The sequence below is a fragment of the Aulonocara sp. 'chitande type north' Nkhata Bay genome, linkage group LG2 (genome assembly GCF_057382095.1).
Source record: "Aulonocara sp. 'chitande type north' Nkhata Bay isolate Kocher_YH1m ecotype deep benthic linkage group LG2, A_spYH_male_GT1.1, whole genome shotgun sequence".
Lineage (NCBI taxonomy): Eukaryota > Metazoa > Chordata > Actinopteri > Cichliformes > Cichlidae > Aulonocara > Aulonocara sp. 'chitande type north' Nkhata Bay.
In genome coordinates this window covers 32,872,501-32,899,590 of record NC_141345.1, presented here as the reverse complement: position 1 = coordinate 32,899,590, position 27,090 = coordinate 32,872,501, and the positions used below count along the sequence as shown (strand labels likewise).

At 41.7% G+C, this 27,090-nt stretch overlaps 1 protein-coding gene across 16 annotated transcripts in view; it reads left to right on the top strand.

Moving 5' to 3' along the window:
* rapgef2b (Rap guanine nucleotide exchange factor 2b) overlaps positions 1–26,063 on the top strand; it is a 105,064-nt gene extending 79,001 nt beyond the window's left edge. For 5 of the 16 annotated variants that reach the window (XM_086259644.1, XM_086259615.1, XM_086259714.1 and 2 more), the window contains 23 exons: positions 2,448–2,579; positions 7,405–7,582; positions 9,844–9,980; positions 10,779–10,937; positions 11,446–11,598; positions 11,878–12,042; positions 12,338–12,445; positions 12,527–12,730; positions 14,111–14,219; positions 14,478–14,754; positions 15,364–15,521; positions 16,189–16,429; positions 16,829–17,212; positions 17,363–17,574; positions 18,494–18,617; positions 19,070–19,093; positions 20,238–20,464; positions 20,880–21,047; positions 21,533–21,682; positions 22,063–22,264; positions 22,371–22,900; positions 23,773–24,188; positions 25,728–26,063. In XM_086259644.1, coding sequence (XP_086115770.1) covers positions 2,448–2,579; positions 7,405–7,582; positions 9,844–9,980; positions 10,779–10,937; positions 11,446–11,598; positions 11,878–12,042; positions 12,338–12,445; positions 12,527–12,730; positions 14,111–14,219; positions 14,478–14,754; positions 15,364–15,521; positions 16,189–16,429; positions 16,829–17,212; positions 17,363–17,574; positions 18,494–18,617; positions 19,070–19,093; positions 20,238–20,464; positions 20,880–21,047; positions 21,533–21,682; positions 22,063–22,264; positions 22,371–22,900; positions 23,773–24,140 — 4,410 coding nt within the window. In that variant the 3' untranslated portion in view covers positions 24,141–24,188; positions 25,728–26,063. The remainder of the gene's footprint in view (positions 1–2,447; positions 2,580–7,404; positions 7,583–9,843; positions 9,981–10,778; positions 10,938–11,445; positions 11,599–11,877; positions 12,043–12,337; positions 12,446–12,526; positions 12,731–14,110; positions 14,220–14,477; positions 14,755–15,363; positions 15,522–16,188; positions 16,430–16,828; positions 17,213–17,362; positions 17,575–18,493; positions 18,618–19,069; positions 19,094–20,237; positions 20,465–20,879; positions 21,048–21,532; positions 21,683–22,062; positions 22,265–22,370; positions 22,901–23,772; positions 24,189–25,727) is intronic. The other 11 variants (XM_086259652.1, XM_086259634.1, XM_086259741.1 and 8 more) reach the window with 8 other exon arrangements.
* The last annotated feature ends 1,027 nt before the right edge of the window (positions 26,064–27,090 follow it).

Below are 27,090 nucleotides of genomic sequence, written 5' to 3'. Positions count from 1 at the left end.
GTCTCTTGTCACTGACACATGAAGGCGCTTTGTGAATTGATATGTCTCAGGTTAAAATTTTTCACTCACAAAGGTCTCCAAATAACTTCCAAATCAGTTCAGTGCTCCAACATATTCAAGCCCTTCAGTTTTATTGTGACTCTGCCTCATGAATGTTAAGAAGTCTTTTAGTCAAAACTAGTTTCTTCTATCTATCACACAACGATCATTCTGGCAGCAAAACACTTCCATTCTCAAAAACTCTTTCATTAAGCCGTAATGCAGATGAGCACTTCAGGAGCTGTGACGATGGATGTTTTCATTGAGTACATTCAAGAGCAGATGATGGCTCAGACCTATTTACTTGCAAATGAAGATCCCGAGATGCATTTCTATCCAATCTATTCCATTTGTCATCCAAGTGGGACTTCAAAGCTGATTTCCAAAATAATCTGAGGCAGAGATGTTATTTGCATCCCAAATTGGTGGATGGTGTTGATACCCAGACTTCTGAATTTCAGAGATGAGTTAACCTTTCATAGCTTAGAAACGAAGAGCTGAAAGCGTTGCTGGTCACCTATACGTCAGGATCTGTTAAAGGAAAGTTGTTGGGTTTTTTTCTTTAAAATTTCAAAGTCTCACCCTAATTCATCACCATTTATCAAAGCTGAGTAAAAACGTTTTTACTGTCAAGTGAGGAAACATTTGGGGGGAAAAAAAATCACTGAACATAAAAAATAAAAAAATCTTGTTTACTATCAAAATTTAAAACTCCAAACCCAATCTCAAGATGTTTAGATTTGGCTGATTTCCTGAGTGGAGCAGACTAGTTAAATCGGCCCACTTTGACTTTTCAGTTTAAAAATCTAATATTAATGCTCTGCCACAGCAAGAAGTGGAGTTGAAGCATGCCCCAGAGCTAACAGTCTCCCTGCAGAGTATCCGATGTATATTGGTAAATAAAACATTTAGCCATCAAATAGTCAAGTCTAGAGACACCACGAACCAGTTTATGCTGTTTGATTAAATCCATAATTCACCACTCTGACATTCTAGTCGGATATGATGAGTGTGATTCAAACACATTTCATTTATTTCATTTGAAATAAATACAATGTGTACTTGACATCTACAGATGTCAAGCCACAAATGTTAGCTATGTTCTATGGGCTTTAGGTGGTCTATAATCAATGAGTATATCATACATTTTAACAACTGATCCATCAGGTTGGATTTTAAATGCATAGGACAGCAGTTGAACACTAATTATGTCAGTGTAATAATAATTTTCTGAGCTAATACCTGAATAATTTTATCTATAGAATTACAGAAACTTGCAGAAAAACTTTCAATAAATGGATCAAGATTCCAAAGTCCCAGGACATTAAACTGATAAGTTTAGGCCTTAAATCATTACCAATTATGGAAATTTGTGCTGCTGTGTTTGCTGTTGACTGTCTCCACTCTAACGCCACACATACAGAAACCATAGAGCATCTGCAGACTTCAAATAAACCTCTGAGTTGTAGCAGTTCAAACTGCTTCTTATTTTTAATTCATCTGATTCCTAAAACTTGAGCAGTGGGAGGATTTCGGATGTATTTTGCATTTTGGGGTCATTTCCATGGAGAAGCGGGTTGGCTCATTTACAATGTGGCTAATTACGGCTGGGCTTTCTAGCACTTTATACCGTATGAATTACTCAGAGGGGTTTTCCCCATTACTGCCCAGTATTCATTTAGTTTACTCAAGTTCGTAGTACCTTAATGAGGGTGTTTTCTTGATGTATGCAGGGCATGTTTGTTTTTTGCTGGTCTCAGGAAAGGAGCTCCTTTGCTGTATTTAAAACAATGATTATCTTATCGTTTAATCCCGAGTTTCTACTCCCTTTCAGTTTTGTAACCCATTTTCTTACATGCTTTTGTCTAATACGTGTAGTATTCTTCTAAAGTAAACCAAAGGATTTCAAAAATGAGACTTAAAAACTAAATATTTTTGACACATTCTGTAAATGTTGGGTTATTTAATTAAAATCTTTTTGGCTCTGCCTTTCCTTTACACAAAATGTATTATTAAAGGAAAGCTGAGCTCTTGTTTAAACTCTGATTAATATTTTTCTTGTGAAATAACTGCTTTGCTACGAAGAAGACGATAAACCCCTTTTTATTCATTAATGGGAACAAATTGAATGTTTTTCAGACTGCCTTCCAATTAAAATTAAAGTGGATATGTTATTGTTTTACAGCAGAAAGTCTGTCTTTGCTTATTATCAAATGAAGTGGGGAAACATAATTAAAAAATGAAGAAATAGAATAAAAGCTAAACCGCCTATTTTTAGACACACATGCTGCTAAGTCTGCATCCAATGTTTGGCAGTCAGCACGAGTGTTGGTGTGAATGACCAATAGCGGTTGCTGGGCTGGCTGATACTGACCATCTGTGTGTATGTTGTGTGTGTGTATGTGCAGCTCCCCGCAGACTTCAGCAGACTTCACCTGGCCGACGGCTTACACCCACAGGTGACCCACGTCTCCTCAAGCCACTCAGGATGTAGTATCACCAGCGACTCTGGAAGCAGCAGCCTGTCAGACATTTACCAGGTAAGTCCTCCCATCCCTGGTGCTGGATCCCCAGCTTGGACTCCCTTGGATAGCTAAGCAGGTGCATGGTAGTTTAACTAGTTAATGCAGCCATAGCTGAGCAAGAGGAAATCATAAAGATGCTAAAACATTTATCAGTCTAGCTAGGGCCTTTTTGGAATTACTGACAAAAGTTAGATAAGAAGAACACTACCACTCATGAGCATGCCATAAATATGAAGCTACAGCCAGTTAGTTTACCTGACTGCAGCCACGTAGACTTAATAAATAAGATGGATGAAATTTCCATGTCTCAAAAGTGGACAAGTTTAATATTTGCCTTCTTTACAAAGATCAGCTGGGGGTGATGACTGTTGCAAAGAGAAATCTGATTATATAGAAGTCTATGAAAGTCTACTTTTCACTTTATTTATGGCTTAGGTTAGCATTTTGTTAATCAGATAAAATTCTCAGTCTCCAGTTTCAAATCATATTTAATACAGTATCATGTTCATTTTGTGGATTACTTTACATCTAAAGTAAACAATAAATCAAGCTGGGCATACCTGTGATTGGCAAACCACTACCATAGAAACATGTCGTTTTATTGTGTCTGGTTTCTCAGTTACTGATGTGAACATAAATAGCAATGATCAAAATTTTCACTTTGAGACTTCATCACAGTGGCAAGGTCCATCTTTTATATTCAGTCTGTGTGGTAATAATAAACCAAATGTATAATGCATCAACTGCTAAGCATTAAAAGTGTAGCTGTTCCCCTCTGATCGGGACTGAGTTTGTTTCCTCTCCTTTGCAGTGTTTGTATTAACCTGACTAGTTTTCTGTTCACCTCATTAGACGAGGCAGACTTATCGTGTGTTTTCCTGCAGTTTCAATTAACAAATACTCATTGAGCTGGTTTGTTTCGACATAACCTTGTGATGAATTGTAAATAATGAGAAAAAACATTGATTTGCATGATTTGGGGTGTGTGTGTGTATATATATATATATATATATATATATATATGCTTCAGTGATCTAACATGTAACATAGCATTTAAAATCTGTGATATAGAACAAACTTTGACCTCATCTGAGACCAAGTCTTTATGGAAAAAATGGAAAAAACATATGCTTTTTGTGAAATGATGACTATACCTCTGGGAATGTGCATTAGTCTCATTAAGGAGGACTAATTTTCTTTGGAAGAATTTAAAGCCTTTTTTGCCAGACATGTTATAAGACACTAATGGGAGACTTTTGCTACGCAGCAGGGGATGAGCAGACAGGCTGCTGGCTGCAAGCAGGTGGTCCAGCCTACATCCTGACTCCAGCTCTGCCTTTCATCACCTCAAAGCAGAAGTACAGGACTCCCACAAAGCTGTGATATACAGTCTCATGTAATGAGGGCACTTGATGAGCATTTTTGTGCTAAAATATTAGCACGTGTAGGCCTCACATAATTTGTTTAGTGGTGTTGAGATATGTGTAACTTGATGAAGGATGGGCTCCCTCAACCCATCCTTCATCAAGGCCAATGCTTAATTTAGCAGTTTATAAATAACGTTATAAAGATCTGCACCAAAAGTGTTTGGTTTGCTTGCAATCCAACCCCCATCCACCCACCCTCACCAAGCCTTTTCAATTCTGCTGGGTAGTTATGAAAACATAATCAAAGTTAAACATTTGAACCCTTAAAACCCAATTCAAGTATGTGCACTCAACTGATTGTGGACGTGCCCCAAACTCTGCAACTAATCCGCTTAGCATAGTACACCCACCCCATTGGCTCCTAATTCTGTCACCTGCTGTGTGTCTGTAAATGTGTGTTATGTTTGTAAGCAGGATTGTGGCTGTGCTGTTTGCTTCGACTGACTGTGGTTGGTGTGCATCAGGGCACTCATTCAGTATGCTCAATACAAACAGTCTAATTGCATATGAGGGGTGTGTTATTGTGGAGCTCTGTGTGTGTATGTGTATATGTTTTGACCATGCTGTGGCTGGCTGGGGCAGGTTGAACAGGCTCTACTGTCCCCAGTCTGTGATCCTGGTCTTAGCACCATCTGCTAGCAGCTCTGTGGCGGCCTCTTGGGTTTTTTTTCCCTCTCAGTCTCTTTCTCCTCTCACTGAATCACAGACACTGTTCTGTTTTCTCTTGTTTTGTTTTTTTTAATTCAGCCTCTATAATGTTTGGTTTAACTTCTACTCTGCTATTTGTAACTTTGGCTCAGAATACTGTATTTAAATTCCTTAGCTTCGATGACGAACCTCTTATATGCTTCATACGTGCTTCCTCTGTTTTAACCGTTTCAGCAATCAAAATGCTTCAGATACCTTCGAGTCAAAGTTTGGCTCTATTCTGTATTTCACTGTTATATTTGGACTGTTAGTTGGACACATTAGGCTATTTGAACCTGTCTCTTTTGGCTTAAGAAACTTGTATTTTCTGGCACTTTACAAGCAGAAGGTTTAATCAATCAGTCAATCAAGAGGATAATCATGAGATTACTCACTTCTGAATTTCTGGGATGTCTGTCAATCAGGCTTGAACAGACACATTCTATGGATGCTCCATCAGATTGTGATTTGGGAAGCTGTGGTTTTGAAGCTTTTGGATTTTTCTTTTTGTCTGCTTCTGTTGAAGTTCTTGAGCACTCTATGCTCTCTATCTTCTCCTAATCATTTCCTGGCTTAAGTGGAAATTGTTATATAAAGCAGTTGTTGGGCTTTTTTTGCTATCCAGTCTACAAGAATCTCCTCATTTTTATCACAAACTTTTAGAAAATGAACACCATGCAGACATGCCTTTAATGTGGACAGAAAACATTGAAATTCTAACCATGAGTGCACAGCATGATTTCTAAGACCGTTGGTTTATGCAACATTGCTTTTTTATTATTAGATAAAGTTACACCCTGCATGTTTCAGAATAAAAAACATTTTAAATGTGCAGAACATCAGAAACAAGGAATGTTTGCAGTGCTCACTGGGGCTGGTGTTGAATAAATGGATCAGAGGATACTTCATAATTTACACTTGAGATCATGTGAAGTTGATGTTGGTGAAATATGCTTGTGTTAAACATTATTTTTACTGTACACATTTTTGCTGAGCATACTGGAGTCTAGATTCTGGATGGAGTACTGAATAGTCGAACCACCAGGCTATTCCACTGCTATCGCCACGTAATTCCCACGTCACTGCCAACATGGCGCACTGTTTGTATCTGAATAAATCATGAAATTGGTCCTTCAGAAGGACTTTGAAAGCATTGATCCAAGAATAGCCCTAATGAAATATTAACAACACCTGACTTGCCCACTGATTCTTAATGCGTCCTGCACATCTATGGATTTCTGATACATGCATGGCATGAAAAAAGGGCCGTGCATGAGCACAAAGGCAGCCGGGCCCTCTGTATTTAAATGCAATATGAAAGCATACACACGTTTGACAGCTGGCTATGAACTGATTGTTGTATATAACCTTGAGTTTCTAATGCTGTATTATGTGGGTTGTTAAGTGTTGTGAACCAGTCTAGTGTTTTTAAAGTACACTGGTCACATGATCCTCTGTAGTTTTATGCAAGAAGTTTTCCTCTGTACTGTGTTCTGCTCCATACCTAATCTGTGACTCTTCACTTTCATCGTGTTTGCAGGCTCCACCCACCAGGGTGTGGACCAGTGATGCCCAAACGGCCATTCAGACACTGAATCATTAAAGAGCCCTTTGCACATGGCGTTTGAGGAGAAATGACATAGGGTTTCTGAGAGAGACCAAGCACAGGGAGACTGAGCATTAAAAAATTAGAAGCAGACTGACAGTCTGGGAGATGAAGATGCGTCTATCTCTGGGATTTTGCAGACAGTTTGCAAAGGCAACCTATTCTTCTCTTTCTGTTAAGAGGTTTGAGATTGAGAACCGTATTTGGGTAAGAGGGTTCACTGTTGGGAGGTAGCAGAGCCGATGTTGTGTTGCCTTTTTTGTGACTGCTTTGACTTGCTCTTTAAATGGTTTTCATGTTGTGTGAGTGTGAACCAGGCAATCTGGCCCCTCTGTCATTTATAGAAATACTTTCTTTGATGATGGCAGATGAACTCCGCTGGTATCGCTCAGGCACAAGTAATTGCATTACGCTTGCTTCTCATCTTAGTTCATTTTCACGGCTTCGCACATATTTCATCTTCTGCTTTCAAAGAACAGGATCTGGCTGCGAGGCAGGCTGTGGCGTTTGCTGTGGGGGAGAAAAGAGGGGAGGAAAGTTGAGAGTTAATTAGCTTGTTACTATGCATAGCAGACTGTTTTGTATGCAGTGTTGACGCCTGTCTTTCTGCTACTGTACTGATTACCTCTTATCAGTTTCAAGAAATGGGTCAAATGTGCACAAAGGAATTTGTTTTTTGTGTCACAGCTGATTTTTTTTTCTTACTGTAAAATGACGTGTGTGTGTGTGTGTGTGTGTGTGTGTGTGTGTGTGTGTGTGTGTGTGTGTGTGTGTGTGTGTGTGTGTGTGTGTGTGTGTGTGTGTGTTGAATGTGCTGCTTAAAATGAAAAAATATTTCACTGGCTGTTTACAATGTGTTTACTCTGTCCCCATTTGGACAGCTGACATGGGTGGGGATTTATTTTTCAAGCTTTTATCTGATAATTCAAAGCTTTCCCTGTAACGAGCATGGAGGTTGGTCATTCAGTGTGTCGCTAGTAGACTCTCGAACTCGAACAAGGAGCTGGATAGATGAACGCGTTTGGCCTTGTGGTGGCGGGATTGCTGATGTTGCACCGAGCCGCAGAGTCCCTGCTCGTGTTTATCATTGACTCATGGCTTACCTGTTGTTTCTTTCTAGGCCACAGAAAACGAACCAGGTGACATGGACCTGAGTGGCCTGCCAGAGACCGCTGTGGACTCTGAGGAGGACGACGATGAAGAGGACATCGAGCGAGCGTCCGACCCCCTCATGAGCCGGGACATTGTGCGGGACTGTCTGGAGAAGGACCCCATGGACAGGACCGATGATGACATAGGTGAGCACCCAACTAGGGATTGAATTTACTTGGCTCTTCATGACTATTCTGATCAATAGCACTAGTGTAAATATTCAACCGTGCAGTGTTCATTGTGAAAAAAATATCCTGCATATTCTTGTGCATGCCTGAGAGTTCTATATTTGAAGACATCTTTAGAGAATGGTGTGAAAAATACCAATTTAAACAGAAGCCCCATTGTCCCATTTTTACATTAATTTATGCTTTATAAAAAGCCACTCCCTGCTTTCTTATTTAAATCGTCGCCATAAATTTACATTTATCTCAAGTCTGTGCTTCTCTCATGATCGAGGCTTTCGAGTAATTCTCAAAGCCCCATCAGGCTTGCAGTATCATAACTCTTAAGGCTACGATTCTTCTCAAATGAAAATGATAGGCATTGTTTAAAAAAAAAAAAGTGTGCACACTCAGCTTAGCGGCAGATGTGGACTTGGGGAGGATGATACATTTGTGGACTGCGAGGGAGTAAGAACAAGTGCCAACCCCTCCCCCACTTCACTTATCTCCCTGCTGTACCCCCTCCCCTTGCCAGCAGGCTTTTCTAGGTCACGCTGGCACATCCTCTCGCCTCACCTCTCCCTGCGCATTAAACTTTTAGTGCTTCCGCAGCTTCTCACACGACGCTGTTGCCATGCCAAGCCCAGGTCAACCAGTACACCACACTGCTGCTGGTTGGTAGATGGCGTATAGAGGTGTGTTTTCTTTCTGTGAGCATCAGTGTAGGTGTGCTGCAGAAAGTCCTGCACCTTGTATTAAACCTAGCATGGGCATCTAGCACTTGCATCCAATCACATATTCAATAATGAGAAACTATACATTTGCACCAAATTCAGAATTCATTGTTTTCCAATCGTCATCATGAAATTTAGAGTTTTTGGTCTACAGTAGTGAGAAAATTTTTCAAAGGTCTGTATAGAGTCCAGGAAAAAAAGGCGGGGGTGTAATTAGCAGCCAGGTGCTGCTAATCAGAGGCACTTGATTGACTGATCATCAGCAAGTGTGAGCACCTCTGGAAAAGCAGAAATTTAGGTCGTTTGGTGGTCTGGAGGACTCAGGTGTGTGTCAACACAATTTTCCAAGGAATGAACGTCTCTGCAAATCCACCCGAAGGTCAGAATGTGCCAAGTGAAACTTTGAAGAATTATAAATGAATCCCAAGCACTGCATCTCAGACTATACAGGCCACAGTTAACATAAGAAAACTAAAGTTTGTGATATTAAAAATACAAAAAGACTTAACAAGTATGGATTGTTTGTTACGAGGGGAAAACCTCTCGTTGCAACAAAAGCATGGCAGCACATCTTAGGTTAGGCTACAAGAGCTGTGCATAAACAGAAGCCAACAAACCTCGATGAACTAAAGAAATGTTGTAAAGAAGAGTGGGCCAAAATTCCTCCACAATGTCTTGAGAGACTGGTAGTCCTGCAGAAAAGGATGACTTCAAGTTACTGCTGCTGAAAGCAGTTCTACAAGCTACTGACTCATGGGGTGTGCTTAGTTTTTCACAGGCCTGCATGGAGTCATGGGAAAATGTTTTCTTTTTGGTTTTCTCCCACATGATTCTATATTACATCCTCTTTCATCTGTTGTTTCATAATGCCAGTCATACTAGCCATCATATGACATTTGGAACCTGTTTTTGTTTATGCATATAGATGTGGGGGGGTTTCTGCTGGGTTATATTGTAAGAACCACAAAACTATTTAAGTTAATTAAAACCTCTGCAAATGTAAAGGTTGAAAACATTGAATATTAGAAGACGGGGACAAATTTAATTGATTACTTTATGATAACAATAAAATATTCACATAAAGATCTGTTAAAAGCACATTGTGAAGGATGTACATGTCTGTTCATGGCTGGATGGAGATGTGTAAGGACAGTTGGCTGTAAGCCTGATCCTCCCTGACAGCACACCCACTATGATTTCACTTCTGGTTCATTGTCTTCAATAACTCCCTTAAGTCGCACAGAGGTCGTTGAGTGAATTGTCAGCAGTTTTCCTCGCTTGCCTTAAAGTTTTTATCAATAGAATTGATATTTGGCTTTGTCTTGTCCACATAATGATTTCTCCGTTGGCTTGATATAATTGTGGTGATGATCCATTTTGATGCTGGATTGAGGGCAGTGCAGACCTGCCAGGTGCACGCTACGCTGCCCGCCCTCTTTCTCTCCTCCAAGTGTCTCTTTGATGCCTTTCCTAAACTCCTCTGCTGTCTCTCCTTTGTTCCTCTCGCAGAGCAATTACTGGAGTTCATGCATCAACTGCCAGCATTTGCCAACATGACCATGTCAGTGAGGAGGGAACTCTGCGCTGTCATGGTTTTCGCTGTGGTCGAACGCGCCGGCACCATCGTTCTCAATGATGGAGAAGAGGTGTGTGTTGGTGCATACTCATGCACACGTAAATCCTGTCTTGTGATTGTTAAATTTAATTCATATATGTGTGCGTGCGTGCATGTGTGTGGGTACTGAACCTTAGTCTCACCTCTTCACACCAATGAATCTTTCTTCGTCCATTTGATATTTTTTCTGCTCTATTAAACTTGAATAGTGGGCATTGCTTATCGACGGGTCTTTCTAGGATCCTTTAGGCGTCCAAAGCAGGCCTCAGTTGTTTCATCTCTCTGTTCAGGACGCTGTTTCAGTGGCAGTTTGCTTCTTTCGATGTAATACAGCCATACAATAGGATGCCTTTAAGGCTAGCCACATTAGTAAATGTCCAGTCATAAATAATTTAAGGTTCATTGAGTGCATTGTTGCTGTCAGGGTTAAGGAAACCACAATGGCAGCTTTTCAGAAAATCCTGAAAATACTCTTATTATTGTTATTAAACCTAAATGTGCCCCTACTAATAATACTTTGAAACTCCTTTTTTCTTACTTAAGTCTTGTTTTTTTTCCTGGGCAGCACCAACAGCCTCTTGCTTTTGCTGTATTCCTCTGAGGAAAATAAGAAACCATCTGTTAGTGCAACAGTCCCCTTGTAGTCGCTACATATGGTTCTTTTTGATAAATAACTTTGACTCATTAAAGGACACCAGCTGTTGGGAATGTTACTATACTGAAGTTAATCTGATGTGTGAAGCTGTTAGTGTATTAGTTTTGTTTTCTTTCTTTCTTTTTTATTTATTTATTTTTGATCTGACCTCTGTGATTGTTTTTATGGCTCCAGCTGGACTCATGGTCGGTGATCCTGAACGGTTCGGTGGAGGTGACGTACCCTGACAGCCGGACAGAAATCCTGTGCATGGGAAATAGTTTTGGGGTGTCACCAACCATGGAGAAAGAATACATGAAAGGTGTCATGAAGACCAAAGTAGACGACTGCCAGGTAAGAGCCTCACTTTAAGTACTCCTGCTCTAGGTGTTGGTCAAATGTATTGCCTGGGTTTACAGGTCAGTTTCTTCTGCATCATTTCCATGTGACAAACATGGGTACAAACCCTGCCATGTTCAGTTTTTAAATCCCACTGTGACCCACTTGTGCTGAAAGTGTTTGCACTCGTGACACCTAAAGTTGCTGCAGGCAATAGCATCCTTTTAAATGTGCGGAGCAGCTATTATGAAAGAAAATAGGCCAGCTCATGAAAAGAGGAAGATCATAAGGTTTTCTTCTAACTCTGAGCTAAAGTTGGTGGCTGGGGTGTAAAAAATTGTTCCCATTATCTTATTTTTATATATTCATTTGGTTGCTATGCCATCAGATGTTATAGGTTATATTACTTTAACACTTTATCTTCCAGTTATTGTGTTTGAATACTATTAAGCATATATAATTAATGCAAATTTACAAGTTTCTTTCAGTCACCCACTAATTTGAGTTTCTCTGTTGTGTCCAGTTTGTGTGTATAGCCCAGCAGGACTACTGCTGCATCCTCAACCAGGTGGAGAAGAACATGCAGAAGGTTGAGGAGGAAGGAGAAATTGTTATGGTGAAGGAACACCGTGAACTCGACCGCACCGGCACCAGGAAAGGGCACATTGTCATCAAGGTAACCATTAAAAATCAATTAATCTACACTTCTTTAAACCCCATAATCTCAAAAAAAGAAGTCCATTAGATGATGGCCTTATTTCACACTTGATTTATGACCTCAGTAAACCCAGTGAGCCGTATGTACTTGATGCTAGTTTTAAGGCTTTTTAATAAAGCAGGAGTTCCATCTAGTACATGGTTCCATATAGAGTAAAGCAGGCTAGCATTTCAGTTGCAGTTGCAGTCATCTTAAGGATCTGCCACTCACTTGTAATGTCTTTCTGTTAAACATCAGGGCACACCGGAGCGTCTCACCATGCACCTCGTAGAGGAGCACTCAGTGGTGGACCCTACATACATCGAGGACTTCCTGTTGACCTACAGGACCTTCCTCTCAAGCCCCATGGTCGTGGGCAAGAAGCTCCTGGAGTGGTTCCACGACCCAAGTCTCAGGGACAAGGTATGATCAGCAGGACTCTGGTATATCTGTTCAGATACACTTTAGGCAGCTAGACTTTGTCCATTTACTCACAGACGTGGTGTAAATTTATCTTGTTTCACAGAATTCTGAAAGACTTGAATGTTCTTCAGACATGTTGGATTCACATACATAAAATCCTCAGACATACTTGACTTTTGAACTTGTATTTAATTAGTTGTCAGTAGGTTTAGAGTACAAACAGTTCTACACTCATTCCTCATGAAATCTTTGGACATGACTGAGTGTGTGCATGTCGATCATGTGATCTCTCCAGGTTACACGGGTAGTCTTGCTGTGGGTAAACAATCACTTCAATGACTTTGAAGGTGACCCTGCCATGACTCGCTTTCTGGAAGAGTTTGAAAACAATCTGGAAAAAGAAGTAAGTGTAAAATATAAAGAAATGTGGAAAAAATGTTTAATTCAGATTTCTAATTCATTTTCCTCATTGTGTTTCTTTAAGAAAATGTGTGGGCACCTAAGACTGTTAAACATAGCATGTGCTGCTAAAGCCAAGCCACGGCTGGTGACACTAACCAAGCCATCCAGGGACTCTCCACTGGCATTCAGCCTTCTCGGAGGTCAGGAGAAAGGTTTCCGCATCTTCATCGATGCTGTGGAGCCTGGAAGCAAAGCAGCAGAAGCTGGCCTTAAGCGTGGAGATCAAGTGAGTTGGTTCTCTCCCTCTTCTAACGTCACCAACATCATACACTTTAAATTTTGAGCAGAACATTTCCTGGTAGTGCCGTTTTTATTCAAAGCTCATTTAGCTGCAGAACACTTTTTCTCTGTAGGCTACAGCTGTGCAGACTAACACTTCAATTTTCCTGTTTAAGTAAATTTTTGTTGTGAAATTGGTTTTACATTTTGCTCTAACTAGCATTAAAAGGCCTCTTCTGAAAGTCTCAAATTGAACTTGCCAGTAGCTCTGGGCACCCTGTGTTGGCTTTTTTTCCTCACAACTTGACTGCTCAACTATTTTCACACTCTGCAGTCCTTAGGGCTTTAAGCAAAGTCCCTTAATCCTTGAAACCATCTTGAGAGCGTCTGGATGCGAGTTAAGCCCTCTTGACTCCAAACATCCCCTGCAGCTGTTTCCTCAAAAGGAAGCAGAGAAACTGACATCCATAAGGAAACATTCTCTCTCTCATATATTCTTCATACTTTCTTTTTTATACAGCTGTAGTTAATGTCATCATTCACCCAGTACCTGCTCTTTCAGAGCTTTAGTATTAATCTTATTGGTTTTTATCATCTTCTCAGTAGTGAACTCGCTAATCACTCCTGATCCTAAAAGAGTAGTTTGACTTTGAAAAAGTAAGCATTTACTGGCCTCACAAGAGCAGATGATGGCCTGTGTGTCCATTACGGTTAAAGGCGACTTCCTCTTCTGCCAAAGAGGAAGTGGCAGCTCAGTTAGATGATCGCATTTAAATGCAAATATCCGGCACCTATACAATGGTCAGGTTATGAAGACAAAGACGGGGCTATTTGGAAATGAAAAGGAAGAGTCCTATTAATGTCAAAACCATATGTTGATGATATTTATATCCTGTAGAACATGCATGAGCTTGGGAGTTTAGGGCCTCTTTATTATCTAGTTAAACTGCATAGTTCAGAGATTAATATTTGCAGTGATATAACGCGGCCTGCAAATTGGCCTGATGTGGTGATAACAGATGAGTTTTAGTACTTCCTGTGCTGGAGTTCTGTCAGAATTTAAAAGGCACTCTGTGGTCAAATTATGTTCTTGTGTTTTAAATCCATGGGCCAGATATGATCATCAAACACAGCAGGAGGTTGGATTTTTAATAATTATGCATAAGGTGCTAATTTAGACATGATTCTTTTTCTAACAAGGAGCAAAATGTCAAGGTCCCAGTTTTGGAGCCACAACATAATTTTTGTGTTTCTTTATGGGTTAGAAAAAGAGGACGCTATTGACATCATCAGCTCTATTGTTTTTCCTCAGTCTGTTCTCGATCAGATGTATAACCCTTTAAGTTGCTTAAAATTGTGCTCATGGCTTTCTTCGTCTTTCCTGCAGATCTTGGAGGTCAATGGACAGAATTTTGAGAATGTCCAGCTCAGCAAAGCTAATGAGATTCTGAAGAACAACACCCATTTGTCCATAACTGTGAAGACAAACCTTTTAGGTAAAGCATATTATAAGTTATGATATCTTGTCAACATCCACCAAATCACTGGTGATCCTATGACGATTAGAGAGAGAGTTATAGTTATGTCAACAGCAATCACTTGTTTTTGTTGACTTGTCCAAATGTTAAAGCTTATTACTGAACAAAAAGCATGTGGATAAACTAATAAAAAGGTTAAGATCTGAGAGTAGATGTAGGAATACTACAGTGTCTTTAATGACCCTTTTCTTTCCTTTTACATTAACACCTGTCTAGTGTTTAAAGAGCTGCTAACAAGGCCAGAACACGACCATGATTTGGATTGTGAGGAGGAACATGATCGAAAGAATGGGGCACCCCACCTTCCAAAGATTGGGGACATTAAGAAGGCCAGTCGCTACTCGATCCCCGACCTGGCGGTGGATGTGGAGCAGGTGATGAGTCTGGAAAAGGTCAGCAAGAAAGCAAAGACCAACACAGTGGGAGGACGCAACAAGCTGAAGAAAATCTTTGATAAGACGCTCACCAGCATCCTGCCCCCTAAACCATACAAGTAAGAAGACCTCATTACTTTTAACTGTCACGACTTAATTACCAATAAAAGCAGCTTTGCATGTCTAGATTTCAGTGAGAAATAAATATTTAGGACTCTGTGCAGCATTTATATTCAGTAGACTCTGAACTCTGTGATTTTAATATCAATAGGAAATCAAAGCCTCTTGATTGGAGCTGATTAGATGCAGAAACTTCGTTTCTGATTTTTCCTGACACTTTGACATGTTGCTCTGAACGATTATGCAACGTGCACCTGCATTTTTATCAGTCTGCCAATCAAATGCAAGGCTGAATCAGAATTACTTTGAAATGCCGCAGATAAGAAAGAAAAGGTATTTGTTCATATAAATTTAGTTCCTAATGAGAGCAGGTGTCCATTTCCCACAGGGCACCATTGAAAACGTCTTTTAGCTGAGCCATATATAACCTTTGCTTTCACTGCTGTGAAACTCCAGGATAATTAACATGGAATACATCATATGGACTGCACAGCCAAATGTGTTTCCATCCTCCTTCTCTTCCAAACACAAATATCGCCCTCTGCCTGTTGTTAACAGAACTGCTATCTATAACAGACTTCCCTCTGCTCGCCCTCTCGTTTCCATAGCGACGTTTGCGTGGGCCAATCACAGGATGACAGCATAGTGGGAATGAAGCAGTCCAAACAGATCCCACCAGCTCTGCCAGTCAGCGGAAACCTCTCGTCGTCAAACCCAGACCTCCTGCAGTCACACCACCGCATCCTCGACTTCAACAACCAGCCTGGTGTGTATTTAACCACTACATGGAGCTCGGGAAGTTTGTGGCATCAACACATTTAGAATGTTCAAAAATACTCTGCCATTATGTCATTTGTGGGGAACAAACAAAGAACCGCTCACTCAAATGGCGTCAGATGACTAAACATAATAAAATAGCTACCTAAACAGTTGTTCCTCCACTGCTCACACATAGCACAAAATAAACAAGAAAAATGCAGTAATATGGTCTTTATATTAACTTCTGTCCATTATGTTGTTTATATCCTTTCAGTCCCATTGATAATGAGTAAGTATCGTCTCTCCTTGTGATCCTGCTTCTCCTGGAAAAATCATATCTTTGGCAGTGCTTTCAACCTTTATGTCAGACTTATAGACATTAATCTGTTAGAGTGCAGTCGCTTAATCTGGAGTCATAGTAGTACAAAGCTAATTCAGTAAAACAGCAGTGCAATTTTATATTTCCTCTGGGCTCATATGTTTTCATGGAGATTTATCTGATCTGCAAGATGCTGGTTTGGCTTTTGCGGGCGTGGGATTGGTGATAAGCTCTTGATAAAGCTTGACAGTCAATCAGTTAATCAATCACTGTTTCTTAATTGGATTCAAGCTCTTCAGATTTCAGGAGACTGATGGTAACATATACCACAATTACCATTGTTTGTCTCTCCCAGATATGTCAGACCAGGTGTTGCGAGTCTTCAAGGCGGACCAGCAGTCTCGGTATATTATGATCGGGAAGGACACAACCGCTAAAGAAGTGGTGGCCCAGGCTATCAGGGAGTTCGCCCTGACTGCTGCACCGGAGGCTTATTCGCTGTGCGAGGTGTCTGTCACACCTGAGGGCGTCATCAAGCAGAGACGGTTACCGGATCAGCTTTCTAAGCTAGCCGACAGGATTCAGCTGAGCGGCAGGTAATGACTTCTTTATCTTGATGTTCAAACTGCAACATCAAAAGTAAAGAGTAGGAATAAAGACGGGTTTGAAAAGACCAGTTCCACCATTCCTTGCTTGTCTCCTTTACATGGATGGTGATGTGCAGTATAGTTTTTATTGCCGTTTAAGTAGGACAAAACATCTTAAATCCGAGAAACCATCCTTATTAAAGAAAGGATAAATAAGAATGAATTGGGATGGAGTGATTGACCTCAGTTCATCTTTTCAAGATCCCAGTGGATTAAAACTCATTGTTTTATCAACAGCATTAAAAAATCCTAAGCTTTTTACAGTCCGAGCAGAAAATTCTCATAGATACAGAGAGAAAAAATGGCAAATGTTTAACCAGTATTTTGCAATCCATCTTCCTCCATCAGATACTACTTAAAGAGCAACATGGAGACAGAGACGTTATGTTCCGATGAGGATGCCCAGGACCTCCTTCGAGAAGGACAGATTTCTTTGTTACAGCTCAGCACCGTGGAGGTGGCCACACAACTCTCCATGCGGGCCTTTGAACTTTTCTGCGCCATCGAGCCCACCGAATACATTGATGACCTTTTTAAGCTGCGCTCAAAGACCGGCTCTGTCAGCCTCAAGCGCTTCGAGGAGGCAATTAACCACGAGACCTTCTGGGTGGCCACTGAGGTTACGCGGGAACCGAACCAGCTAAAACGCATGAAGATCATCAAGCACTTCATCAAGATAGCCCTGCACTGTCGCGAGTGCAAGAACTTTAGCTCCATGTTCGCAATCATCAGGTGGGACAATGAATGTGCAATAAACTGATTTCTTTTACATTTTGGGTCATATTTTTAAGTCATATTAATATAGAGAAGTTCTTCTGTGTTGTGATGTCTGTACAAATTGTTGTACTGATTATATATTCACTGCCACGGCTTTCCCTATAGTGGTCTGAACCTGGCTCCAGTCTCCAGACTAAGAGGCACATGGGAGAAGTTGCCAAGCAAATATGAGAAACTGTTCGGGGACCTGCAGGACCTCTTCGACCCTTCAAGAAACATGGCCAAGTACAGGAATGTCCTCAGCAATCAAAACCTCCAGCCACCAATCATCCCCCTGTTCCCTGTCATCAAGAAGGACCTCACCTTTCTACATGAAGGTAAAACAAAATGTAACGACCGACTTTATAAAATAATTATGGATTCAATTTTTTGTGATTGGCAGTATTTTTGCAAAGTTCCTGTGTGGCATATTTACTCTAGTGTTTTTACATTATTTTATATCTGTTTAGCTCAGATCTTTCACTCGGTAAACATTACTATATTAGACACTACACAACACACACAGCTGCAGATTCTGCACAATTTTTCTGAAAAGAGTCAGTGTTGCCAGATACTGCTGATAGTTTCCAGCTCAAAATCTATTCAAAAACTGCCAATATGCACACAGGCCCACAGAGTTTAATCACCACTGCACTGCATCAGATTCAAGAGCAGTGCACACTAGCGCTCAATCATACACAAAACAAAAAACTATTCTTACTATCGGTTTGCAGGCAAACACTTTTGCATTATCACCTATCATTTAAAAGCAAACTAAATAACAATCCATTTTGCAAAGTCGAACACCCAGGCATGCACACACATACAACCCATTTATATACTATATATATTTCTAATCTTAAAAAGTGTGTATTGTTATTGAAATACAGGACAACTGGCTGTTTTTCATGTAAGCTTTTCTCAATGTGAAAGCCAACTATAAGTAGGTAACTGCTTCTTGGTTTCAGTGTGGTTCTTTAAATATTGCAGTTAGCTTTCCTATCATCTGCTATACATGGAATTATCCATAACTTTAAGTTTACCTCTCTGACCAACTTCTTTATGTACAGACCACCAGTGATCTCAAAACAAATTGTGTTGATTTGCTGTATAAATGCAGTAACCACAAACAGAATCTAATTGTTTCAAGGGGTAAAAATGCTTCACGGTTAGCCATATTTATCTCCGTAGTCCTCTGTCACTTGCTGTAGTTTTTAAACTCTGTAATTGATCTTTTTTTTTCTTTGGCTTTTTCAGGCAATGACTCTAAAGTGGACGGCCTGGTGAACTTTGAAAAGCTGCGGATGATTGCCAAAGAAATTCGCCATGTTGGTCGCATGGCGTCTGTCAACATGGACCCAGCCCTTATGTTCCGAACAAGGTAAGATATTTAGGAAACAAAGTTAGATCTTTAGATTCTTAAGGACCCTTCACTCTCCCTGTAGGACCAGCCGGCACTACGCTGACTAACCAGCTCTGTGGGGTTAGCCGGTTCACGTAGATTGAGTCCAATTCCTGCCTCACGCTTTTCCTTTAAGCAGCTGTTCTCTTTGACAACTGCTTCGTCTAGCAACTGTTTCCTTGTACACATTGTTGGCATAAGATGTGCTCAGTGCTTCTGTGAAAGTCTCTTTGTCTAATCATGTCTCCTCTTAGTCGAGTGTTACCATTTGATTTCCTTTCTGCTGACTTTCATGTGGGTCTGTTGGTGAAATTGCTTCTCTTTGGTGATCTTGGTGGTCTTTCCTGTCCTAAGCTTTGTCTCCTCTCTCTCTTTCAACTCATCCACCCTTTGCCCTCCATGCTTCTCTGCTCATGGCACACACCCTCTAGGAAGAAGAAATGGAGAAGTTTAGGGTAAGTTTGGTGACCCTACAACCTTTGCCCTCTCTGCACCATGCACCCTTTTTTTCCCCTGCAGATTTGCCTGCTTTTTTGAGTTAAATCCGTTTTGAGTTAAATCCTTCTAACTCTGCTTGACGCTAACCTATGGATATTCAGTGGAACAAAGGTCACATATGCCAACATGAGGTTATAGTGAATTATTTGAGAATCAGTAAATAATGGGAATAATTGGAATACTGTTTACGACATGAGATAAACACACGCGTGACAAATAAAAGGATTATATCCAGCTTCCAAGTAGCAAATGCGACCTTTTTCTGATATGTTGTTTCCCAACATAATGCATGCAGCTTCTGTTTTAAAGTTTTGCCTGTCTTTGATGGTCGATCTGCTTATCAAAGCTCCAAACAGCCAGAGATTCTGGAACTGAAATACTCTGCAACATGCTTTACATTCTTGTGGTCAAATGGGACACCATTGTGCACAGCCAACATTTAATGGGAAACATGCAGATTTACATTTCATTCACTCAAAAACAAAAGAAAGCAGTTTGACATCTGCAGCTCATGATTAGCACCTTAATCTCGTAAATACAACATCCATGCCTTGTAGCTGTGAGATTGTCTCGTAATAATATCTCTAAAATGTGGTTTGTTGTTGTTATAAGGTACTACTTGAAAATTTTTATTGAAACGTGATAAATTTGTTTCCACCATCGAGAACAAATGTGGCTTCTCATTGACTAACACCACAGGCGACTGCCAGGGTGCTGTTTGGCTGAGACCATGTGCAAAAAAACATGCTTTCACTACTACTACTACTACTACTACCAGCTCTGACTCAAACCACAGAAATGTAAACTATGACTGCACTACACTAGCCCCTCTTTCTACTGCCCTGTTGTTTGACTGCAGCCGTCATCGCTCAACCTCTCCCTCTGCCGTCTGGAATGTCTGGAATGTTTTGGAGTTGGGAGAAATGACTAAAGCTGGTCTCTGCATGTTCGAGTTTTAAATACCACACTCCCTATGTAGCCTCATAGTGTCAAATATACAGTTTTACTTCAAAATCAAGTCATTTACAGTCTGAAGCCACACCTTTTTTTTTGTCTTCTTGTTTGTGCGTCTCTGTTCCTCTCTATGTTCATGTGCACAAGCAGGTCGCTAAGTCAGGGTAGCGCCAACGCCGCCGTGCTTGACGTCACACAGACAGGTGGGCACAAGAAGCGGGTGCGACGCAGTTCCTTCCTAAACGCCAAAAAGCTTTACGAGGATGCCCAGATGGCTAGGAAGGTCAAACAGTACCTGTCCAACCTCAGCCTGGAAACGAATGAGGAGAGTCTTCAGACACTCTCCCTACAGTGTGAACCCTCCATTAGCACATGTGAGTTTGTTGCAGTTTTTCTTCTTTCTTTCAGTTTTTGGGGTTTGGGGAGTTTAATAGGGAAAAATATGAAGTTACAAAAGATCGAAGCTTGAGCGCAATTCTCCTGAGACATACTCATACCCTCACACATACTTCACTGCTCAGAATCAGATCCTCAAGGACTCACTGGCATGAAATAAAAATCTGAGTTACTTAGCCAATTTCCTCATTGTTGATGCCAAACCTCCTTTGTTGTCATTGCACTGGGGAGTAGTGGTCAGAGAGACTCTGTGAGCCGTGCAGCTCAGTTTTGATCGATACAAAAGTCTTAAGAGCAAATTTCTTCCTTCTAAGCCCTTTTTAACACAATTACCTATTAAATGTAACTTAAAGTATATCTATACAGAATACTTACTTATTTCCCACTACTCAGTGCCCAAAAATGCAGGTGGGAAACGACCAGACACTTCTCCAGTTGTGCCCAGAGCTGCGAGTCAACAAAGGGGTCAGCTGGCCAAAGGAAACCAAGCTCTCCAGGTCCCCGCTGTGGCCCTTTACCCATCTCGAAAGAAAGTGCAAGTCAAGGATCTGCCACCATTCGGTAAGATGAAGATTACACATAACCGTCAGTATTCAAGTATCATTTGAGTTTAATGGTATTTCCCCCTCCCATCATTGAGAGAATAGGATACGTGTTATTCTAGAATAAAGCTTTATGATTGTGAACATTCATTGGATAGTTATGAAGGTAAAATTCTTGGGATGTGAATCTTTTTATTTTTTAATTGGTTTAGCTTTCCGTACAGGTGGATACAGTAATGGTGCATGATTGCATGAACAGCATTCTGTATAGATCTTCTGTTCCCTTGTCCTTGTACATGCTCCTATTACCTTGTCCTCCTCATCTTTTTATTTGCAGACAATGGCTGATTCAGCTTCTTTGTGACAGTGCTGCCACCAAGAGGCTGGCTGGCAATAAACAAATGCAAAAAAATCCCAGACAATGCTGCTTAGCGTCCCAGCACCCTTGGGGTCTGGCAGTGTTCCTCATGTTAATTCTGCTCATCTTTTTGCAAATGTCCACAGGCACCAGTTCCCCGCAGTCTCTGAAGAAGATCCTCGCTCTTTCAGAGGAGGGGAGCGAAAGACACCGGAGGCAGCCAGAGGACACCATGTCCAATGCCTCCTCCCAGCTCTCCTCCCCTCCCACCTCCCCCCAGAGCTCGCCCAAGAAGGGTAAGCCAATAATCCTCCCTCCCTCTGACACCACTCTCCAGACTGCAGTCATGGTGAGCTACAATTGCCACCTAGTGGCTGCCGCTATGTACTGCACGATGGCTCTCATTGTTCAGAGTATGAGAGACCAATATGATATTAAAGTTGACAGATGATGCGTGAATAAGAGTTGATTTATACTATAAAACAGATACTGTATGGATTTAATTTAGTCAGCCAGGTTTAAGTTGTGTAAAAACAGAGATAAGCACTTAGAATTTGAATGCTTTTCTCATAATCACGCACTACTTTTACCAATGACTATGAATTAAAAACTGTAAATTCTGATCTACTGCAAGTACATAAATGTATCGTATTCCACTTCTTCCTCGCTCCTCCAGGTTACAACAGGATGGGAGACACCTACTCAGACTCTGGTCACAGTGAGATCTCCTCTCGCTCCAGTCTCGTTAGTAACTCCTCTTTCGACATGGCCCAGGAGGAGAGGAGACTTCGTCACTCCGGAGTAGTCGGGGATTCTCACATTGGAGGATCAAGGCTGGAACGAAGAGCCACAACTGACCCCGATCAGTACAGTCTTGGGTAGGATTACTGAGAACTTGATAAGTGAATCATTGTTTTGTTTTTTTTTCCCTTCTGAGGTGAAGCATCGTCATCTTTTATTCTTTTTTTAAACATCATATCCTAGGTCATATTCATCAATGCAGGACTGTCGGGGCATTTATGCTGGCGGCCATACAGTACTCTCCTCACCCAGTTCAGAGGAACTGACTCAGGATCAGGGAGACCGTGTTTCCCTCGACGCTGCAGACAGCGGCCGCGGTTCTTGGACATCCTGTTCCTCTGGCTCCCACGATAATATCCAGACGATGCAGCAAGGACGTAGTTGGGAAACTTTGGCCTTTGGCGGTGGTGGAAGTGGAGGCGGCATTGGAGGGCTCCCTCCTGGCGGGCCAGATGCCATATTAGGGGGATCAGCTGCACTGTGGGCAGCACAGGCAAGGGGGAGCTGGGCATCTGCCAGCTCCTCCTCGTCCTCAGCAGCATACTGGGGGGAGGACTCCGAGGGGGATACCGGCACCATAAAGAGGAGAGGAGGAAAGGACGTCAGCACCGACCCAGAAACAAGTAGCATCACATCCACCGGGTCAGAGGAGGCAAAGCAGCTCGGCCGACCATCTCCATCACCCATCACTGTCGGAAATAAAGGCGGCCTTTGTAAGTGACTGCTAAGTTTTTGTTTTGTTTTTTTATGCACCATTATGAGTCGGACTGTTTACTGACTTGATTGCAGTGACTTTCTAAAGTCTTTGTTACCTCACAGTCATGAGGAGACTCCTCAAGTTTGTGCACCTCACAAAGAAACCTACACGTACCTGCTATATAACACATTTTAGACCTAAAATAATGTACAGATTCCAGTGGTGCTGAATTCTTTCCTGGCATGTCCTAATATAAATATTAAACATTATACATTCATCCTGCAGCAGCTCAGTGTCTCATTATTGCGGCCTGCCCCACAGTTTGAGAAACATTGGATTAAACAAACAAATGTCTTTGTGGCTTTAGTTTGTAATCCAGCTCATTTTAACCAATGATGTTTGGGCAGGCTGTGGTTGTCCCTGCAAAGACCAAGAGGGAAATGTATCTGGAAACCATCAGCTAGCATTTTGCTTTTCACAGTTTTGTTGTTCATTCCTGAACAGTGACTCGGGTCCAGAATTTTGGCCGCGATGTCCACTGGCTGCGCTGAATGGGGCCCAAATATCAGTCAACCCACAGGCCAAATCATTAGAGGATAGCTGTTGGGTTCCCAGATTGCTTCTCATTTAACTCTTGGCAAAAAAAAAGAATGAAATGGGCATTGATCCCAAAATTATGAGGTAATCCTACATCCTATCGAAGGATTGTTTTTCTTCTGTGCAGCAGAGCAGTCCAGATTTGAGATGGTAACATTTAATGACAGCATCTTTAAATGTTGCATCTCATCCTTTTTTTCCCTTAATTTTTGATTTGTCATCTTCTGCTGTCGCTGCCAAAAAAGCTTCATAAAACACATCATCACGTGTCTCTCTTTTGTATCCCCTCAGCCCGAAAAGAGGGCCGTTACCGTGAGCCTCCCCCGACTCCCCCCGGCTACACTGCCTTGACCATCTCTGACCTCGCTGAGGGACAGCACTCAGCCCAGTCTGTTCCCATGTCCACAGCGACCCACTCAGGCCGGCGGCCACCAGACTACACTACGGCTCTGCAGCGCTCGCGCATGGTCACCCAGTCGCCCGACTCCCACCAGGCCCACCAGGGGGCCAAGCACCGGGCAGGCGGCCTCCACCGCACTCGCTCACCCGCCGAGGAGCAAGAGCCTGAAGAGGAAGAGGAGGGTGAGTCCTTGTCTTCCAAACTAGTCGCTCTGAGGAAGCCAGTGGCACAGCATACACCAGAGACTCCCAGACCATGACAGTGTGTGTACGGGGGTTAACAGGCAGGGCCCGACTCCCCAAGGCAGGTAAAAACTAATTTATCAGGTTGCCCCCTCCACACCAGTGAACCTGCATGTCAGCAGAGATGCATACAACCCCCACAGCACTAGTAGCACCGGTCCCACTCCAAATTCCAAAAGTCAGTGGAAATTAAATTTGATCTGGAAAGTCTTGATTTGGAGTGGGACCCTCACCTCTTACCCGCAATATGTCATCATGCATGAGTCATACTTACTGGATTAGACTCACTACTTCTCTGCCACCACGCATTCTGCTCTTCTTCTCTCACTTTCTCACACACCGTGTCCAAACAGCATTCATCAGCAGACACGGTGTTAGGATCCTCTCACCCATGCAGTCAGTGCCTGAAAACATGCACCTCCATTCACCTGCACCAGCACACCCCTGACTCGCCTGCAGTGACTCTGAACATACTGTGTGTCGTTGTAGTGGTCTGGTGTAGCGAAGAAAGATCAAAATGTGGATAGATGTGCACTTGTTAAGTAATAAATGTATAGACTAACATGAAAGGCTAGTTTAAAGAAAGGCTGATGTGCAAGCTTGAAAAAAGGTTTTAGTTTAGGTAGTTCAGTATGCCTGCCTAATAAACAGCTGTTTGTTTACACACTAAAAGCAGCCACAAAAAGAAATTTGACACGCAACATGAAAATATTTTACCAAAATTGACATTTTAGAATCTTTTTCCACCCACAAGCTGCCTGTCCTTGATTTCATCCATGATTTGATGCAAGAAATCAAGAACTGGAACTGAAACAGACCAAAACTACAAACATTTTTCCAACTTTTTGAGAGTGATGACTCAAAGAAGGCCATTGGAAGGAAAACAGTGAGAGAAACGGTAAAAAAAAATTCCTGCCACTAATATACACAAAAAAATCCCGATGTCAACAAATCATCTCAAACCTGTTAAAAATAGATACTGCAGTGCATTTCCAGTGGAGGACATTTCCAACTGGAAGCTTAAATAAAGCACATGGAAATGTTAAAGCTGTTTTTTGGCTTCGTATGTCAGAGGTTTCAGCATCTGCAGCAAAGTGAAGTGTTGGAGTAGTGAATGTATCTGTGACATCTGCCATGCAATCTAACATGGCTCATGGCAGAGTTGGCATCAGCAAGTTGTTAATTATCTGGGCAGTATCTCAGGCAAAACTATCCGAGCACCATGCCAAATGCACTTGGAGAAAATGCTTTGAAAATCCTTTATTGCTTTACATTTCGAAAACGCCACAGTCTGCCTTCAGATGACTGAGCAGCACTGTTGTACTGCGGTGTTTGTGTCCAATCAAACAAGTTTAGTCAAGCTTTGAAAACTTCCCTCGAAAACTTCAGATTGATGTGAGTTAAAGCTGATCAGAAAAATGATGGTATTCTTTGGTAATATTGTTGCCATTACATTAAGTAAAAGCTTCCTGAGCGGTGTCTCAGGCAGGTTTTCATTCTACACATTGCCACTGCTGACCTCATTAACTCTTCAACTTTATTACATTCTAGCTCATGCATTCATTCAAGGTAACCGATGCCTATCTTTGTTTCTCTCTCCACAGAGGATGAACAGGTGTCAGCGGTTTGAGGGACAACAGTGGACATCTTTTTGCAGTAACTTGAAGTGCCCCTTGTTCAGGGTGGACAGGATTAAAGAGACAGGCAAACAGACTCATCCGTGACATAACGTGCCTGCCTCCTCCACTTGATTCTCCCTCCTTATTGGTGGATTCCTCTGCTCATCTCCCTCCTCCGCCTTAAAGCATCATGGAGGGTTGAATGACCCTGCATGCAAAAAAAAAAAAAAAAAAAAAAAAAGATAAAAATACTGTGAAGAAGAGATGGAGAGAAGGTCAAAGACGATTTAAAAAAATGCCTGGCACTTTGGAAAAAAATAAGACTGCAGAACCCTGACTGGCACTGGGTTTTGGGGGGGCTTCACCCAAGCCACAGACACACAAAACCACATAAATATTACTGTTACAAACAGGACTGACTTCTTAAGACTGCCCACCACCACCACCGCCGCCGCCACCAGTAACAAAATCCCAGACCTTGCTGTTGACACCACAGCATCATGACGTGTTGAGCTTCATCTGCACTTTCTCATTTTCTACTTTCTAAAAAAACAACAAAAAACAACAAAAAAACACCCAACCCAAGAACAAATAAAACTACAAAACAGACTAATGCTGAAGACGGAGAGAAACGGTTGACTTGACTCTTAATTTTCAACTTCCCACTAGATTTTTTTTTTTGGTTTGTTTGAGTTTTGTTTCTTTGATTGCACTCTGGGGGACCGAAAAGAGAAATCAAGTCAGCCCATAATTTCTCTGCCTGGACTGAAATGACCCATCTGTTGCTGAGGGTTTGAACTCTGAATCCAGTATTATCTCATGTCACATATGAAAGCTAATCACTTGTTGGTTTAAATCAAAGAGCTAGGAGGAGGACTCAGGTGGGAGAACCAACGTGCACACATGCACAAACAGACAGAGACACACACACAATACATTTTGCATACCCAAGCATAAACAAAATCACAGTTTAATTCAAAAGCTAGCACTTTCAGCACAATATCAGATTTTACCAGATGCTTGCTGCCACACCCCCCCCCCCCCCCCCCCCCGGATAACAGGGTATGAGTGAAGCATATCAGCAGAGTGTGTCTGGTTATATCTCAGTCTTTGTATCATCTAGTTGCTTTGTTTTACACTGAGACTTTTGATGGCGATTATAGGAAAAAGCACAGAGATGACCCACTGGGAACCACATGAGGCTTAACGGTGTTGGTCTCTACAGTGCATCAGAGGCACACAAGCGAGCTAAATCGAGAAATCTAAGAATCATAGTACAAACTGTGAGCAGCAATCGAGCACTAATATTAGAAAAGTTGCCTTTCATTCCGTTATTTTTACTGATGAA